Here is a 20,335-nt window from a genome sequence, read left to right on the forward strand (position 1 = left end):
AGAGAATAATAGGGTGATAAGGAACAGCCAATTTGTCAAGAACAAATCCTGCCAAACTAACCTAATCTTCTTTGACAGGATTACTTACCTAATGGATAGGGAAAAGCAATAGATCTGATTTATCTTGATTTTAGGATAGCTTTTGACACTGTCCCACATGACATTCTTATAAGCAAACTAGAGAAATGTGGTGTAGATGAAATTACTATAAAGTGGGTGCACATTTGGTTGACAAAATGTACTTAAAGAGTATCAGAGGGGTAGCCGTGTTAGTCTGAATCTGTAAAAAGCAACAGAGGGTCCTGTGGCACCTTTGAGACTAACAGAAGTATTGGGAGCATAAGCTTTCGTGGGTAAGAACCTCACTTCTTCAGATGCAAGTAATGGAAATCTCTAGAGGCAGGTATATATCAGTGTGGAGATAACAAGGTTAGTTCAATCAGGGAGGGTGAGGTGCTCTGCTAGCAGTTGAGGTGTGAACACCAAGGGAGGAGAAACTGTTTCTGTAGTTGGATAGCCATTCACAGTCTTTGTTTAATCCTGATCTGATGGTGTCAAATTTGCAAATGAACTGGAGCTCAGCAGTTTCTCTCTGGAGTCTGGTCCTGAAGTTTTTTTGCTGTAAGATGGCAACCTTTACATCTGCTATTGTGTGGCCAGGGAGGTTGAAGTGTTCTCCTACAGGTTTTAGTATATTGCCATTCCTGATATCTGACTTGTGTCCATTTATCCTCTTGCGTAGTGACTGTCCAGTTTGGCCAATGTACATAGCAGAGGGGCATTGCTGGCATATGATGGCATATATAACATTAGTGGACGTGCAGGTGAATGAGCCGGTGATGTTGTAGCTGATCTGGTTAGGTCCAGTGATGGTGTTGCTGGTGTAGATATGTGGGCAGAGTTGGCATCGAGGTTTGTTGCATGGGTTGGTTCCTGAGTTAGAGTTGTTATGGTGCGGTGCGTGGTTGCTGGTGAGAATATGCTTAAGGTTGGCAGGTTGTCTGTGGGCGAGGACTGGCCTGCCTCCCAAGGTCTGTGAAAGTGAGGGATCATTGTCCAGGATGGGTTGTAGATCACTGATGATGCGTTGGAGAGGTTTAAGCTGAGGACTGTAGGTGATGGCCAGTGGAGTTCTGTTGGTTTCTCTTCTGGGCCTGTCTTGTAGCAGGAGGCTTCTGGGTACACGTCTGGCTCTGTTGATTTGTTTATTTCCTTGTGTGGGTATCGTAGTTTTGAGAATGCTTGGTGAAGATCTTGTAGGTGTTGGTCTCTGTCTGAGGGGTTGGAGCAGATGCGATTGTACCTCAGTGCTTGGCTGTAGACGATGGATCGTGTGGTGTGACCGGGGTGGAAGCTGGAGGCATGAAGGTAGGTGTAGCGGTCGGTGGGTTTTCGGTATAGGGTGGTGTTAATGTGGCCATCGCTTATTTGTACGGTGGTGTCCAGGAAGTGGACCTCCCGTGTAGATTGGTCCATGCTGAGGTTGATGGTGGGGTGGAAGCTGTTGAAAGCATGGTGGAATTCTTCCAGGGCCTCCTTCCCATGGGTCCAGATGATGAAGATGTCATCAATATAGCGTAGGTAGAGAAGGGGCATGAGTGGACGGGAGCTGAGGAAGCGTTGTTCCAGGTCAGCCATAAAAATGTTGGCATATTGTGGGGCCATGCGGGTGCCCATAGCGGTGCCACTGGTCTGGAGGTATATATTGTCACCAAATTTGAAATAATTGTGCGTGAGGATAAAGTCACAGAGCTCAGCAATAAGTTGTGCTGTGTCATCATCAGGGATACTGTTCCTGACAGCTTGTATTCCATCTGTATGTGGGATGTTAGTGTAGAGAGCCTCTACATCCATGGTGGCTAGGATGGTGTTTTCTGGGAGGTCACCAATGCATTGTAGTTTCCTCAGGAAATCTGTGGTGTCACGGAGATAGCTGGGAGTGCTGGTGGCGTAGGGTCTGAGTAGGGAGTCCACATATCCAGACAGTCCTTCAGTACCTTGGGAGGCAGGCCAGTCCTCGCCCACAGACAACCTGCCAACCTTAAGCATATTCTCACCAGCAACCACGCACCGCACCATAACAACTCTAACTCAGGAACCAACCCATGCAACAAACCTCGATGCCAACTCTGCCCACATATCTACACCAGCAACACCATCACTGGACCTAACCAGATCAGCTACAACATCACCGGCTCATTCACCTGCACGTCCACTAATGTTATATATGCCATCATATGCCAGCAATGCCCCTCTGCTATGTACATTGGCCAAACTGGACAGTCACTACGCAAGAGGATAAATGGACACAAGTCAGATATCAGGAATGGCAATATACAAAAACCTGTAGGAGAACACTTCAACCTCCCTGGCCACACAATAGCAGATGTAAAGGTTGCCATCTTACAGCAAAAAAACTTCAGGACCAGACTCCAAAGAGAAACTGCTGAGCTCCAGTTCATTTGCAAATTTGACACCATCAGATCAGGATTAAACAAAGACTGTGAATGGCTATCCAACTACAGAAACAGTTTCTCCTCCCTTGGTGTTCACACCTCAACTGCTAGCAGAGCACCTCACCCTCCCTGATTGAACTAACCTTGTTATCTCCACACTGATATATACCTGCCTCTAGAGATTTCCATTACTTGCATCTGAAGAAGTGAGGTTCTTACCCACGAAAGCTTATGCTCCCAATACTTCTGTTAGTCTCAAAGGTGCCACAGGACCCTCTGTTGCTTTTTACTTAAAGAGTAGTTATCAATGATCAAATTGGATGGCATATCTAGTGGGGCCCCACAGGGGGCTGTTGCTATCCAATAATTTAATTAATGCACGGCCGGCTCCAGGCACCAGCTTAACAAGCAGGTGCTTGGGGCGGCCAAAGGAGGGGGCGGCACCTGCGGTAATTCGGGGGTGGCAGGTCCGTCACTCCCTCTAGGAGCGAAGGACCTGCCGCTGAACTGCCGCCGCCGATCGCGGCTTTTTTTTTTTTTTTTTTCCAATTGCTGCCGCCGGGGCGGCAGAAATGCTGGAGCTGGCCCTGAATTAATGACTTTGCTAATGGGGTGGAGAGTATGCTTATACAATTTGCAGATGACACCCAGCTGGGAGGGGTTGCAAGCACTCTGGAGACAGGAACATAATTCAAAATGACCTTGATATATTGGAGAATTGGTCTGAAATCAACAAGATGAAATTCAATAACAGTAAGTGCAAAGTACTACACTTACGAAGGAAAACTCAAATGTACAACTACAAAATGGGGAATAACTGGCTAGGGGGTAGTATTGCTGAAGAGGATCTGGGGGTTATAGCAGATCACAAATTGAATAAGCAAAATCAGATGTAGATGCAAAACAGACTAATATCATTCTGTGGTGAATTAATAAAGGTGTCATATCTAAGGCATGGGAGGTAATTGTTCCATTCCACTCAGCACAGGGGAGGCCTCAGCTAGACTATTGTGTCCAGTTTTGGGTGCCACCCTATAAGAAAGATGTGGACAAATTAGAATCTGGAGAAGACCAACAAAAATATAAAAGGCTTAGAAAACCTGACCTATGAGGAAAGGTTAAAAAAAAAGTGGATATGTTTGGTCTTGAGAAGAGATGGTTAAGGGGGAAATATAATGATAGTCTTCCAACATGTTAAGGGCTGTTTTAAAGAGGATAGAAATCAATTGTTCTCCATGTCCACTGGTGGTAGGACAAAAAGTAATTGGCTTAATCTGAAGCAAGGGAGATTTAGGTTAGATATGAAGAAAAACTTTTGAACTATAGCAATAAATAAGCATTAAAATAGGTTACCAAGAGATGTGGAATTCCAGTCGCTGTAGGTTTTTAACAACAGGTTAGACAAACACCTTTCAGGGATGGGCATACTTGGTTCTGCCTCAGCATGGGGTGGCTGGACTAGATGACCTCTCAACATTCCTACCAGCCCTACAATTCTATGATTCCCCAAGAATCCCTGTGCGCTCTCTCTCTCAAAACTAACAGAGAAAACAAAACAAAAAACCCTACACACCATCCTACATATTCAGACCTAAATCAGGTCCTTTGTTTTGTGCTATCCTGAAATATGAAACAGGTGGAAAGCCACCCTACCCAGCTGGTTTGAGACTGCTACCTTCTGGCCATGCTGTAAATGTGTGCCAGGGATGATTCTGGGAGGAAAGGGGCATAAACTGAAATGCCACTGCTCTCCAGCAATCCCTGATTGTGGAACAGCCTCTTGGGAATTGCTGCAGCCAGCTATTATTTACAGCAGTTCTTAGGCTACTCTAAATTATGCCAGAGGCCAGTTTGTCCCCTAACAAGTCCCAGAAGTGAGGGAGAGCAAAGATATCTTAAAGCTACCTTTGCAAGCTTCTTTCACTGAAGAAAGAGAGGAAAAACACTTTTTTGGTTGGTTTGGCTTGTTCTGGGCATCTTGTAATCCAGAGCTGGACCTCTTCTTCCTAGCCAAACTATAAGCATAAATCCAGATAAGATGAGAAATAAATGTTTGCTGAGACTTGATCAGCCTCCTAGGCCTGCAAGCTATGTTCTATACGTGGAACCTGAAAAGGACATAGACCTACAGCAGACAGTCCAGTGGTAATCCAGCAGGTCACTAATATTAACCAGGAATCAATGGCAGTAGAAGAGAATCAGGCCCAAAGCCAGGATTCATCAGGAGGAATCAAATGAATCCAATAGCTAGGACATAGAAATACAGCAGATAATGGTCTCAGTGTTGATCAATTTTCTTGGTAACTGTGTTCTACTGGATGTGTTACAAAATTCATACTATTCTACATGTTTTTTATTAATGTTGCATTTTGTATTTCAGTGATACATCTAAATACGATAACCCCTATAGATGTAAATTGTAAACTTATCTTCATTTGGTGGTTCCCTGAATTTTGAAACTGAGATTTGTTGCTCAACCTATGAAATGGTGTTGTTTTTATGAATTTCCCTTTTTCTCGGGGGAAGTGTTGCTTTAAAGAAGTGAATGCATTCTACCAACAAAGTCACATTTTCTTTTTCTTTTTCTTTTAAACAATGCTGTATTTTTATATAAGCAGTAAGCATGCCAGACACTTGATGAAAAATGATGTGCACCGCACACTTGATTTATTTCTTAACATAAGTTGAAAAAACACAGTGGTTTTTAGGAATTAAGTTGTGACATAAAACAGAATATTTATGTCAAGAGAAGAATAAGGGGACCATTTTTCAATTAAAAACAAGGAACGTGGGTATGTTTCACAGACCATGCAAATTTACATGAATTGTATAAACATATGAAAGGGTCTAATTATGCTTTCATAACAAAGTATAGGGCATTATGATGTCAGGACAAATTACATTAAAAATATGGAATTCATGTTACATTATGAAAGAGCCTTCATACAAAAGCCAGTAAGAATCAAAGGCAATTTTGTTCACAATGGGCCTTATCCAGAAAGTTGCTGAGTGCCTTTTATAGCATGATGGGGAACAGAGGCTGCTGAGGACCTCATTGGCAGCACTCAGAATCTTGCATGATAAATCCTACTAGGCTTGAGATTAGTTACCTTATAATTTCAGCAGACACCAAGATCCATTTTTATATAGTGTAAAACAATGAATCAAGTTTGCTACCTTGCAATACAGTTCCAAGGGAATTGTGCTGGGATGAGATCAATATCTAAGGCAATTAGCCCATAGCAATGCATGAGAGTTAAACATTACATTTTGTTTTCCCGTAAATACTATTCAAACATGTACCTGGCAGGCTTGGCAGAGCAGTCAGAGTCTACATTTTTGTGTCATTGAAACCAGAAGTTGCTTATAATGTAACTATCCAAACATTAGGCTTATTATTACTGCTATACGTTCCATTCCAGGACTCTGTGTAACAAAAATACCATAATTTCCTCCAGTGGTATTTAATAAGGCTCATTCACATTGTATCATAAATATCAATGACAAGGCACTCAGGTTTTGGCATTTGTACATAAATGGCCTCCTCCACTACAATTTTTTTTGCTGGACACCAGCCAGCCCCTATGTAGCTGGTTGACATTTTCTGTTGTTTTCTTTTAGACAAATTTAATATATTCAAACCAAACCAAACACACTCTGATATTTTTTCACAGCATTAACATTTTTGGCAAACTCTTTGCCCACATTGCATATCTAGGATGTCATATGCGTTGCAGCTTAACAGACATTTTGGACTCTACCCCATGTTAGCTTGGCATGGTTTGACCTTGCGTAAGAGTTTACTCCATGTAAGTGTATCTTACAGTGTCTATGAATGGAGCTGTGGGGAGGAGGGGATTTAGACAAAAACAAAATGGCAATGAATATTTTTTAAACGTTTCACAAATTTTCTCTCCTCTCCCTTTTCCAACCAGCTGTACATATGAATTAAGAGGCACCCATCATTTCCACTGTTGGTTGATTAGGAAGCTTACTTTCTTAAGCTTCCTAGCAACTTTTATCATGTCTGCCACCTCAAGCTGAGCTCTGCAAATTGTTCAAAGCCATACAGTTCATAAAATATGTGCACTGAGATTTTCCAGGCGTGTAGGGGATTTAGCCATACATTGTCCATTAATCTGAATGGAAGTTGTGTGACAAAATCTCCTGAATTGCACTGAGGTCTGATCCTGCAAGGCACTGAGCATTGTGAACCCAAGCATGGGATTTACTTTAAGCATGTTTGAAGTCATAGGAAGTACTTTTGTGCTTAATGTAAAGTTTGCGCTTAAGTGCTTTGCTGGATTAGGGCCAGAATGCTCAGTACTTTGCAGGCCTGAGCTCTGAATCCCTTTGATCTTCACTGGGAAAAGTTGACCTTCCAGTAAAATGGAAATTCCACAACAAGAAGAAAAAGGAAGCAAAACTTAAGAGTGAAGTCTACTTCCTGAGCAAATGCAAGAAACAAAACATCATCCCCGGAGAACTCACCATCTATAACCCTCTGAACACTACACACAACTCCTAATATGCTAAACAGCTCAGCAGAAGGACTTCAGAAAAACTAAGGAAACATTTCCTACACCTCACATACTCCAGAAGGGGCCACCTTGAGCAAGAAATAATCATACTCCCACACACTGGAAGGGAAAAAATCAGGAAACCTACCTAGAGATCATGCAAGAAACTCAAAACTATAACAAAAACCTGATGATGGCCATCCAACACAAAAACAAAAAGTGGAACCAACTGCAACCCACAGAATATCATCTCTGGGAGAAACCAGGGTACCAGGACCCACCTCATGAACACTGCATAACACCTCAACATCATCAATTTATTAAGATTAATAATTAGCTACTAACTGGAACTAAATTATCTGTACTCTTCAAGGAATGGAACTTCTGTCCCACCGCAGAACCTGAGACCATTTTAACATGTGTAGAACTAGAAAAGTTCTTCCATTGACTCTGCCTCAAAGAATTCTTTCACAACAATGATGACGCCACCCACAACTACCCCTCTTCTGGCCTTCAGACAACCCAGCAACCTCACCAAGCTCATCATCAGAAGCAAGCTTGTTACTGATCAGGACACACTAACTCAAAGCAGCACCAGACGCTGCCATAATATCAGATGCAAAACCTGTAGACATACCTCCACTGCTGCAATGATCTGTACCTCCACAATGCACTTTTCAAGATCCATGGGTCCTACTTATGCCTATCACAACATGTGGTGGACTTTATCTAGTGCACCAACTGCCCCAATAACAAATATGTGGGTGAAATGAGACAATCACTGTAAAATCACACAGAAAAATGATTGATAAAAGATGAAATCACCATATCACCTCTGGGTGAACACTTTTCATAAAGCTCCAGATCTTACCTCTCACTCCTCATCTTCAAAGGAAACCTGCACAACACCTTCAAAAGATAAACCTGTGAGCTTAAATTAATAATTTTGCTAGACACTAAAAATCATGGATTTAATAAAGACACTGGATTTATGGTTTATTACAACAATCTGTAACCCACTAATCCCCCTTTTTTGTCCTGTGACTGTGGAGGAGTTAACTGGTCATGTCACTGTGAATGGTCTATTACAATGTGTGTTAATTTATGCGAAACTATCTGTTCCATCTTGTATTTAGCTCTGATACTGAGGCTACGTCTACACTACCCGCCTGAATCGGCGGGTAGAAATCGATCTCTCGGGGATCGAATTATCGTGTCTCGTCGGGACGCGACAATCGATCCCCGAATCGATGCTTGTACTCCACCAGCAGAGGTAGGAGTAAGCGCCATCGACGGGGGAGCTGCGGAGGTTGATTTGCCGCCGTCCTCACAGCGGGGTAAGTCGGCTCCGATACGTCGAATTCAGCTACTTGCGTATCTTAAATCGACGCCCCCCCCCACCCCCGTAGTGAGGACGTAGCCTGAGTAACTTTCCCAGCCCTGAAGAAGAGCTCTGTGTAAGCTCGAGAGCTTCTTTCTCACAGCAACAGAAGTTGGTCCAATAAAAGATATTACCTCCCCAACCTTGTCTCTCTAATTTCACTCAAATAAAGTTTGGGGTGAAATCCTGGTCCGAGTAAAAACAATGAGAGTTCCACCCTGGAAAAATGAGATGCAGATGAAATAGAGGCAATGCTGAGTATTGGATCTGTTCAGATCAAATTGGTTTTATTTTATAATGTGATATAAGATGGATGCTGTAGAATAGTAAACTCTATAGTGTTTTAAGATTCAATGAAGAGCAAGATAGAATGGACATAGAAACAAGTGCTAAATATTTAAGACTTATTTTGTTACTATCTTTTCCCTTTTTAGGGATATATTGTTATAACAAAGGTCACCTTACTAAGAAATTACGGCCAGTTTTGACTTATTATCTCAGTACTTTTTTCACTAGACAATGAAAAAGTAGCATTTTTCTGGAGACAAAAGTTATACTCCCTGAAGAGCTAAGATCCCCTGCAGAGAACAATTTTGTATGCCTGAAAAGTTTGGCCTGGCAAACACAACTCCTAGAGTAGCTCTTGAAAATAAAAATTATTAAATGAAGAAAACCCAATTTTTATTTATATACTTATTTAGAGTTTTACAGATTTCTACATGTGTTCTAAGTACTCCGGGCATAACATAAAAGACCACATTTCTTAAGGTTGTCGAATTAGATGGATTTGCATCCAAAACACCATAAATTATTTCTATTCATACAAAGATGAACTCATCTCAGGCCATATGTTTTGGATCCAGATTTGCATTTGAATTTTAGAAACCTCAGATTTTGGTGACTGAATTCAGGGTTGGGTTTCATCCACTCTAAAAGATAAGGGACATTTGGCAAATTCAAATCCAATCTAGGAATATTTGGTTCCAGGATTTAGGTTTGGCCCCAGTATAGAGAGAGGCCAGATTAGGATCTGAAAGTTTATGGATGTTTGAATTTGGTGTTTTGGTTTGGGCCCATCCTAGCTATAGCTTTAACTTTGATTAATATAAAAAACAACAACAAGGAGTCCTTGTGGCACCTTAGAGACTAACAAATTTATTTGGGCATAAGCTAAATTTGTCAGTCTCTAAGGTGCCACAAGGTCTCCTCGTTGTTTTTGCTGATACAGAGTAACACGGCTACCACTCTGAAACCTTTGATTAATATGTATACCTCTGGGAACTGTACAGCATTCAAGAAAAAGGATGGTGTGGAGTAGGGAGGTTAATTAGATATGTATACAAAACCCTAAAATGATTTTATAAGTATCTGAAGCCTCAACAAGCTAGTTTAAAACAGATCCAGAATGGCTTGGACTGTCTTTCTCTTGTTCACTTGCTGGTGGGGTGGTGTACAAGTGCTTACTTTTAGTTTACACTTGTACTCAGAAACCTGGAACATTCTGATTCCTAATTTAGAATGTTCATACCAAATGCTTTCTAAGTTCTAAGTATGAAAACAAAGGCAGATCACCCAGGAATTTCTGATTAGGAAAGGCTGTTTCCCTTCACTGCTGAATCACCATTTGTTTACAAATCAGTATGTCCTGTATAACCATTACCTAAATGTCCAGGGTAAAAAGCAGTTTGTTTCAAAGTGGAACCATTACCCTACTTAACCTCTTTTAAGCAAAGAAAGTAGGGGGAACATGCTCCATCTGAAATGCAAAAATGTAAAGAAGAAACTATGGGGAGAGACTGCATACAACGGGCTCATTGGTTACAGTACATATAAGGTACTGTGTTATTGTGAAATAATATCAACATATGGGTGTGAAAATGTCATTTTTGATTGACAAAAGTAATTGGTTTCTGGGGATGGCAACCTGATGTGATAAAGAATGAAATAATGAGAGAATAGATGACACCTTAGGAATGCTAAAGGCACAAGGCAGAAGCCAAAATGTTCTCTATCACTCACCAAATGTAAAAAATCCAGTATAATTATGTCATTTCACTTCTATAGTGCCTTCCTCTCAAAATTCTTGACAAACATTAATTAGCTAAGCTTCACAACACACTCGTGAAAGAAGGAAGCATTAGCCTCAGTCTATTTTACAGATGTGGAAACTGTGTCTCAGAGAGGTTAAATGACTTGCCAAGATCACAGGAAGTTTGTGACACAGCCAAGGATAGAACCCAGCCTGCCTGACACTTAGTGCTGTATCTTACCCATAAGACTGTCCCATCATAAAATTAAAAGTGTGCCATTATAGTCCGGAAGGGAGATTTTTAAACAAATTAGGAAAATAATATTTAAAAATATTTTTGAGGGTGCAGACAGTTGAAAAATAGTTTTAATTTAGACAAGTGTTTCCCTTATTTCAGTTTTAAATTCATCATTAACTAAAGCACTAGCAAAATTAGGACCCTGTGGGAATTTAGGGCCCAATCCTGCGAGGTGCTGAGCACCCTCAATGACCATAGAAGCTGATAGAACTGAAGGGCTCTCAGTCCATTGTATATACAGGCCTTTAAAGGCAATAGCTTGCTTTCAGTCCTAGGAATAGGTCTTGACAGGGCCGGCTCCAGCTTTTTTGCCTCCCCAAGTGGCAGAAAAACAACAACAACAAAAACGATTGAACTGCTGCCGAAGTGCCGCCGAAGAGGAAGACCGGGATTGAAGGACCCATCACCGAATTGCCGCCAAAGACTGAAGCAGACCGATTGAGCTGCCGCCGAAGTGCCGCCGCCGCTGACCCGGACGTGCCGCCCCAATGACGGATGGACTGCCGGCCCTTTCTATTGGCCACCCCAGGCACCTGCTTCCTTCGCTGGTGCCTGGAGCTGGCCCTGGGTCTTGAGCTGGTGTAAACTGGCATTGAAGTCAATGGAGCTATGCTAATTTACACCACTTCATGATTTAGCCCATTGTCTTTATAATGGACACATTTTCACTTTTAATTTCATCATGCATAACTGATACCTTTCTTGCCCAAGATAGGTGTAAATCAATGGAGCCTTGCAGCCTCTGCCATTTCCCATTAGATCTCACAAGCTATGCCAGTGATGCCCTTTGCATTGCAAGGGGATGGAGCAGGCAATATGTCCACTGCCACCCTTCTCTGGATGTCCTACCAGAGAAGAGCAACTTTAATCTGAAAAAGCAACTAGGAGTCCTTGTGGCACTTTAGAGACTAACAAATTTATTTGGGCATAAGTTTTTGTGGGCTAGAACCCACTTCATCAGATGCATCTGGTGCCACACGGACTCCTCGTTTTTGCTGATACAGACTAACACGGCTACCACTCTGAAATTTAATCTGAAAGAGTACCTGAGCAATACTTTAATATGGACTTGTTCTTGCCACATCCACTCCACAACTAACTTTAAGAGCTGTGCAAGGAGTCCACACACTTCCTCTGCTTACTTCTGCAAAAATCTTCTGAATCAACTTTCCTCCACTGGGATCCCTGCACCCTGGGCTATGGTGGCAAAACCCAAGGCCAAATCCAGCCTGACTTTTTATTTCTAGCAACCTTTCGGTTAATTGTGATTTGTTTAGTAGGGTCAAACATCTGTACTGCTCTATTTCAATGTTAATATACTTCATTCTAGTTACAAATGGAGGTTTGGTTTGGTTCTAATATACTCTGAGACCCTTAGGGCCTAAAAGCATAACCCAGATATAAAAACTGAATATTTTGAGGTTCACATATTCCTGGTTTCTGTAGGCGTAGTTTGACTTCTATATTTGGGGGGGAGGGGTCAGCTCCAGTCAGGCCAATGGATCCGCATATTGGGGGAAAATTCCATACCTGCCCGAGGCTTGTAATTTGCAGGGGCAGTGCCCCCAATCTCTCCCAACTACACCCATTCATGGTTTCAGAAAATGGAATATGTGTAAGGATGCACAGCTTGATATAATGAGAAGTCTCATCCTTTGGTTTGGAGTTAAAAATGAGGACTGCTAATGTGGTTTCACTAAAACAACACTGTCTTATACAAATGCAGAAATATACTAAGCCTTAGCTTCAAATCTTCTCAAGTAACCGGTTCTAGAGAAATGGGTATGTGGTCTTCAACTTTATTACCCTATTATTGCTAGTATATTTTGAAATATATAGAATGCATGATATGAGTAGAGCTGAACAAATAAACCATGAGAAGAAACATTAGCAAACTTTTCAGCAAGTGTATTTGCAGCCCTTTTTATTTGCTTTTGTGTGTGTGTGTGTGTGTGTGTGTGTGTAATATCTGTGGAGAGTAAAGCATGGGCTTGTAACAGATTAGTTCAATTATCAAATGAAATTTATTTCATGATGAAATAAAATCTATTTCAGGCAGCAATGGAATATCATGTGACTTAGGTGAGGCAACAGCTGAACTATAGAATTGTGAATATAGGGTACTCAAATACAACAAATGTCTCACAAGTAGTCAAGTATCAGGGGGTAGCCGTGTTAGTCTGTATCCACAAAAACAACAAGGAGTCCAGTGGCACCTTAACGACTAACAGATTTATTTGGGCATAAGCTTTTGTGGGTAAAAAAACCTCACCTGAAGAAGTGAGGTTTTTTTACCCACGAAAGCTTATGCCCAAATAAATCTGTTAGTCACAAGTAGTGTATAGTTGACATATTGCTTTTCATACAAAAAACTGTTGAACTACTTCATATGGTGCAAAAAAATTAGTTAAAATTATGTTCTGTCCAGAGACAATTCACAAACAGGAAAACAAGCTGAATTCATAGTGTGTCAGATTCTGATATACTTACTCATGTTGAATGGTACCATACTTCACAAATAGTCTCACTGAAGTCAATTGAACTAATTACAAAATAAGATGCTACCCAGGATGAATAAAGATATCAGAATCTGGCCCTGGATATTTTTTTCCTGTGCATTGTCCACCCAGAAGTGCAAGAAGTTCAAGCAAACAATATATATGTTGCCTGTTCCCCTGTTCTATCTTGAAAAAATCACCAGTGCCCGACTTTTCCACCAAAAGGCATGCAGAATTCTGTCTACTTGTAAGTTTGTAATTCATGCCTTATGTCAGGGCTACCAAAGCAGTAAAAATATTGGAATGTTTAAAAAAATCGTTATGTATTTCAGGAAAACATTTTTGTCAGGAATGTTTCTGGAACAAATCTTCAGCTTTAGCTATTTCAAGTTCACGTATCGGTGATGGAATGCCTACTGGCACCAGGATGTACAATGGAATTGTCCCATAGGACGATTCTTTTCATCAGTGTTTTTAAGGTGTCTTTTTCAGATTCTTTTTGTAACAGCACATCATTTAACAGCTCGTTACTTAATGGAAACTAAACAAAGCTTATTCTAAAAAAAGAAAATGTTGATATCTGTCACCCCACTGTGAACTTTTTTTTTTTTTTAAATGCATGACTCATTCTTGTGGAAAAGGTCTTCAGTCTTGTGGAGAGTTTGTATACCTCCAAAAACAGTCCCTCCCGAGTTATCCATCCTGCACAGCCTGGAGCTCAGAACTCGAAGAAAGAGTGTCATTGCAAAGAGACTTTTTTTTCTGCAGCTGTGGGATGGAAACCTATGTAGATAGTTTGCAACAGTTTGGCTGAATAGTAATTTCTGTTCAGTGGATATACAGAAGATAATATTTTAGAGGTTCTGTTCATCCTTTAAAACAAAGGACATGTGACAACCATCAATCTTAATAATCCCGAGCTGAATGGTACATATTGCTCTCAGAGATTTCCCTACACTCCCCCTAGGGCAGTACAGAGGCAAGGCTGGGTGCAAGGCAGGAACAGAAGGAACAAGGTATAACAGGAGCAGGCACAGTGGTGGGTATGAACATTGAGAAGCCAGTGTGGAGCTGCTGCTGCTGGCTTAAGAGCCAGCCTGCTAGCCTTTGCAGCCAATCAGGTGGTGTGGCTAATCAGGCAGCCTGTTGCAGGCCAGCTGTACTGATGAGACTGCCTGGAGATTAGCTCTGCTCCAGGCCCTGATTTGTGACAATACCCCTCTTCTGGAGGGTGCCATCTAGGGGCCTCAGAACCTGGTTTCTCAGGGTAAGCATGATGAAAGGTGCTCAGGAGATCCTGGGCATTGAAGTGTTCTGCAGGCTTCCATGAATTCTCTGGGCCATATCCACCCTAGTCAATTAGATATTGCAGTTTTCCTCAGAGCTGACAAGTCTAGAATCTGCCAAACTGCATATTCTTTTTCGCCCTGAATGATTATAGGCAGAGGAGGGGGAGTAGTACAGAATGGGAAGGGGTTCTTGACTAATGGATAGAAGACAGACATGAAAGACTGGGTGAATCTTGAGGGAATCTGGTAGCTGTAACTTGAATATAATCTGAAAAGGCACCAAGTACTTATGGTCCAGCTTCACTGAGGGGCAAGTCGATCACAGATTCTGGGTGGACAACCATCCTTATCCCCTACCCGGAAGCTAGGTATTTGGCTGGCAGGATCAGTGGGCATACTGTTAGAAGTCACTAAGGCAACCTTCAAACTGCCTCTGGCCTTCTTGGAGTATATGCTTGAGGTGGGCTGTGAGTTCGGTAACAGCAAGGATCGATGATTAGGAGGGGATCTCTGGATGAGCACAAAGATGGAAACCATAGTTAGCAAAAAAGAGAGTCTGCTTATTGGAGGCGTGTGTGACATTATTGTAAGCAAACTCGTCATGAGGGGTCAGGGACAGCCCATCATCCCGATGATAGTTTTTTAGGAAGCAACATAAGTATTGTTCAAGGACCTGATTGATCGGCTCTGCCTGCTGTTGGTGCTGGGGTGATAGACTGTTAGGTTAGAGCATCAATATTCAGATGGCATAGAAATTCTTGCCAAAGCAGGAAATGAACTGGGATCCTCGGTCAGAAATCATGCCAGAAGGCAAGCTGTGGAGAGAAAAGATGTTGCATAACACTTTCAAAAGACGAGCTGGCGAGCTTAAATTCATAACTTTGCTAGACACTGAAAATCATGGACTGAATAGAGACACCCGATATATGGCTTATTACTACAATCTGTAACCCACTAACAACCCACCCCCCCAGCTGCTTCCCCCCACTCCTTCTTTCCTCCCATGACTGGAGGGGTGTTAACAGGCCGCTTCACCTTGAATGTTCTCTTGAAATATGTGTTAGCTACTTATGTTAAACAATCTGTTCTAACTTTGTATTTAGCTGTGGAACTTTGAGTTAGTTTTCCAGAACTGAAGAAGAGCTTGCTCAAAAGCTTGTCTCTCTAAGGCCTTGTCTACACTGCCACTTTACAGCAGTGCATCTTTCTCGCTCAAGGGTGTGAAAAAACACCCCCTGAGCGCTGCAAGTTTAAGCATTGCAAAGTGGCAGTGAAGACGTGCTGGGAGCCGCGCTCCCAGTGCTGGTAGCTACTCCCCTCGTGGGCGTATTTTTTTTTTTACAGTGTTTTTTAGAGCTCTCTCCCAGCGCTGGTGCTGCGACTGCACAGCCACGACAGTGCTTTAACGCTGCTAGTGAAGACATACCATAAGCAACAGAAATTGAATATCCAGCAAAAGATATTGCCTCCCCCATCTTGTCTCCATAAAATAAAGAGACCTTTGTATAGGAGAGGTGCTTTGATGTGGTTTCAAAACAGTGATCAAAACCTAGTTCTCCAACTGGTCCGTGGACCACCAGTGGTCTGCGAGCTCCATTCAGGTGGTCCACGGATAGTTCCCTCTAAGGTGCACACCTGGGCGGCCACACACGAGAGAATGAAAGGCCACCCACCTAATTAGTGAAGCCGCACAGGCATGGCTCCACTAATTAGGTGCCTGGCACCTGAGAAGACACACAGGTAAAGTGAGGTGGTGGCCTTGGGGGGGAATAGGAGGTAGGTGGGAGGGGGCAGTGGGGTGAGAGGAGGGAGTGAGGGGAATTTGGGACATGCAGGGCTGCGACGGCCAGAGAAAGAGGCGACTTCCCCCAGCTCCAGGGCTGCGGCTGCTGGGGAGAGACCCCCCTCCTTCCCAGCCCCAGCTCGGGGGCTGCCGTGGTGTGGGAGAGAGGGCACATATATTGCATTAGAAAGGTAAGACTACTAATATTAAAATATGAGTTGTGTGTTTTTATTTGTAGAACAAATTTTTTTTAATTATTATTTTTTTAATATAACACTTTTATTCAGCGCGCTTGACAATAGTTAGTTAACGGTACAAACGACATTTGGAAAGATTATTAAGTGGTCCGCCAAGACCCTCAACAATTTTCAAGTGGCCCACGGGGGAAAAAAAAAGTTTGAGAACCACTGATCTAGTACATACCCTATTGTCACTGGCTTGGTACAATCTCATGTGGCCTCATTGTTCCATTGTCCTGACTGTATCTACTTATTCCCACTAGTAGAAAGGGCTTTGATATGTGGAAAGTAAACTATTCCCAAAATCAATGAACTACATGCTCAGCTGTTCCTGAAATTCATTTTTCCTGTTTCTTCTTTCATGTAAGCCAATATAAATCAGGAGTAACTCCTGAAAGTGATGGAGCGACTGCATAAATACAACGGAATAATTTGAGGTGTAAATGAGACCTTTCTTGCCATTGTTTTGTTTTTCTTTGCAGTTATTAATATTTTATTTATATATCCATTACCATCAGTGTGTAGAATATATAAGGGAATACTGCTTGATTCTGATCTTACTCATATCAGTTTCATATGCATAACTTCCTTGACTTCAAGGGAGAAACCCATGATTTATTTTAATTCCACGCAGATATAAGGCACATGATCCCTACTCCAAGCAACCTACACTCTGAAGTAGACAAATGAATCAATGCAGATATTTAATGCACCAGAGCCCCAATCCAAAGATCAATGGCAGTACTGCACTGTTTTTTGGCTCAAGCTGCAAATGACTAGAAGATGATTTTATCTCCCTCTCTCTCTCCCTTAGTTTTTCTTTAGCACCTATCTCCATAGAATTTAAGTGCTAAGTTTTGCTTGAAGGAGTGTAAATAATAGATACTATTTTCTTTTTATAATACTTCTTTCATTGGTTTAACATTTACAGACTTCTCATTTGGGAAACTTAAACCATGTGAATTCATTTTAGGTAGTTCATAATTTACTAGATGAGTAGGAGACAAACTAATGCTGTTCTTGGCCACATAGAATGATAATCATAAAAAAAGTTACATGAATAAAGCCCTAAGCATTCAGCACATGCACACACATGCACGCACACACACAAAATTAATCATGAACTAGAAAGATCTGAGCTCTTTTCCATAATCTGCCTACAATATGATTTATGAAGGACTTAGCGTTGCTCATACAATGTTGTCATTGGAAAAATCCTATGAGTGAAGGGCCAGGATTAAACTGTTTAAAACTGGATTGCTCTTTTTTATAATTTAAACTGATGTTTCATTTTTTTTTAATTCATATTCCTTCCATATTTCTTCCACTGGCTTCCTTATCCCTCTTGTTGGTTCTTTGGTGCTGTTGCCAATTTGCTGCACCAAAACAAACATCTGCATGAAAGGTCTTTGCCAGTTGGACTATTTGTAAAGCACCATTGCAAGGTCACTTTTATTGTCTTCCTTAAAAAAAATATGTCCATATCAGGAGACACTTCACTAAGTATCAAAGCCAACTCTTTTCGACAGAGCTGGAAATACATGGTAATTATAAAAAATAAAATAAAAATAAAATCTTTTGTGCTGAGAATTCTAACCTGTCTGGCAACACGAAGACTGTAGCTATCTGTTAAGTGCAGCAGAACTAAGCTGCCCACTTGTTTACTCACTCTGCTAGAACTTAACTTATTATTAACGGATTGCTTTGTTCATACCTTTCAGTAATTGAAGCCTGAAACCTTGAAAGCTGTATTGAACTAAGTGTATTTCATGGTTTGTTTGTTTTTCACCTGGCAGCTGATAAGAATTGGATTTATTATTTCATGTTAAATGCTCACTTCTCTATGCTTTAATGTCTCAGGTATATGGAATGCTGAGACATGAATGCACAGAAGAAAACATGTCATTAGCCAGATGACCCTTAACAAGACCCGACGGTGAGGAGCATCGTGGAGGAAGCCGTACGGGACGTAGTCAGAAAATGCATCGCCAAGACCCCCTCCGAGCAGGATGTTGCCACTTACCTCAGTGGCTCCCTGGAGGCTGAGTTTGGAAGAGAGGGGGGAGACCTGTCCTCTCTCTGGTCCCGCGCCCGCAACGCCTTGAGACACCTGGGAAAGAGGATTGGCTGCCGCTGGAAGTGGTGTGAGGAGCACCGGGAGCTGGGAATACTGGTGCCATGCATAAAGACCCCAGACCACAGCATCGTCACCCCAACCGCCAGAATGATGCTGGGAAGGACCCTGAAAGACGCCATCCGCTGCCACTATGCCAAGAACCTCAAGCAGAAGCCAGACCAGGGCAAGGTGTTTGAGGTGTCCAGAAAGTGGGATGCCAGCAACCACTTCCTCCCCGGGGGCAGCTTCACCAGGTTCGCTGACTGGCGGTTCGTCCACTGGGCCCGACTCAACTGTGTTCCCCTCAACGGAGCCATCCGCCACGGCAACCGGGACAAGCGCTGCAGGAAGTGTGGCTACACCAACAAGTCCCTGCCCCACATCCTGTGTGGATGCAAACAGCACTCCGGAGCCTGGCAGCACCGCCACAATGCCATCCAGAACCGACTGGTGAAAGCCATCCCACCGTCCCTGGGAAAGATCACCGTCGACTCCACCATCCCCAGGACAGACAGCCGACTGCGACCCGACATTGTTGTGACCAATGCGGAAAAGAAGAAGGTCCTCATAGTAGACGTCACGGTGCCATTTGAAAACAGGTCACCGGCCTTCCATGAGGCCCGAGCACGGAAGGTGCTGAAGTACACCCCTCTGGCTGACCCCCTGAGAACCCAGGGCTATGAGGTCCAAATACATGCCCTGGTCGTAGGAGCCCTGGGTGCATGGGACACCCACAACGAGCCGGTACTGAGAGCGTGCGGAGTCGTTCAATGCTATGCCCAGCTCATGAGACAGCTCATGGTGTCTGACACCATCAGGTGGTCCAGAGACATCAACACGGAACACATCACAGGACACCGCCAGTACCAGGTTGAGAAACCGAGAACACTGACCAGGAAAATAACCCACTTCCTTCCCTGATGAACTGAGGGACGCACCCCACCCATGTACTTATTCTCTACGCCAATATTGACTTGGACTCTTAATACATTCCGTGGGTGGTTTACCCGAGCCCACTTATCCACTGATGCTTTAAAAACTCCCACTCCCCAATCTGGATCTATGCTGGTTATGTGATATGTATGTATCTCGTGAACTTTGTAACCAATACTCGCAATCCCCCATAACCCAAGCCCGACCCCAGATGTACAGTACCTTCCCTCTTAACTTGTGTAAATTTGATTTTAAACATTAACTTTAATAAAATTTTTAATTCTGTAATTCTTTCCCCAGTTCTTCCCCTTACATAGCTGTCTTAAATTATTGTATGATGGTGGGAAATCCTAGGATAATTCTATAATTTATGATATAGGAATGTCACAATGAGGTTATAAACTTTTGAGTATTATAGTAAAATATTTCTACTTTGTCTAAATTGGGATTTAAGAATGATGATCAGCCATAAGCCACATCTGCTAATATTTCCTTAGTCACAAAGAGATTCAATTAGTTTTTGCAAAGTTAGATCATTAGCAAAAATCAAGTGAAAACAATCACATGACACTAACAAAATGATTTTTCCAGTCCACCTAGAGGAAAGCCATTCTTTGTGGACTTTCCAATGATATTTTCAGACCTCTATATTGGTTATGTACCATTTGCTAACACCAGTTCTGTCAACCAGAATAGTATAAAAATCTATTATAAAATATAATTAGATAAATATATTTATAAAATATAATTATAAAAATCTATAGCAATAATGTGTAACACAAGACATGGACAT

At 42.2% G+C, this 20,335-nt stretch overlaps 1 protein-coding gene across 1 annotated transcript in view; it reads left to right on the forward strand.

Annotated features, from left to right (window-relative positions):
* The window catches only part of LOC128838280 (uncharacterized), a 60,347-nt gene extending 40,567 nt beyond the window's left edge, over window positions 1-19,780 (forward strand). The window contains exon 2 of the mRNA XM_054030332.1: window positions 18,354-19,780. Within this exon, the coding sequence (XP_053886307.1) occupies window positions 18,718-19,530 (813 nt within the window). The 5' untranslated portion in view covers window positions 18,354-18,717 and the 3' untranslated portion in view covers window positions 19,531-19,780. The remainder of the gene's footprint in view (window positions 1-18,353) is intronic.
* The last annotated feature ends 555 nt before the right edge of the window (window positions 19,781-20,335 follow it).

This window comes from Malaclemys terrapin, chromosome 5, assembly GCF_027887155.1.
Source record: "Malaclemys terrapin pileata isolate rMalTer1 chromosome 5, rMalTer1.hap1, whole genome shotgun sequence".
Taxonomy (NCBI): domain Eukaryota; kingdom Metazoa; phylum Chordata; order Testudines; family Emydidae; genus Malaclemys; species Malaclemys terrapin.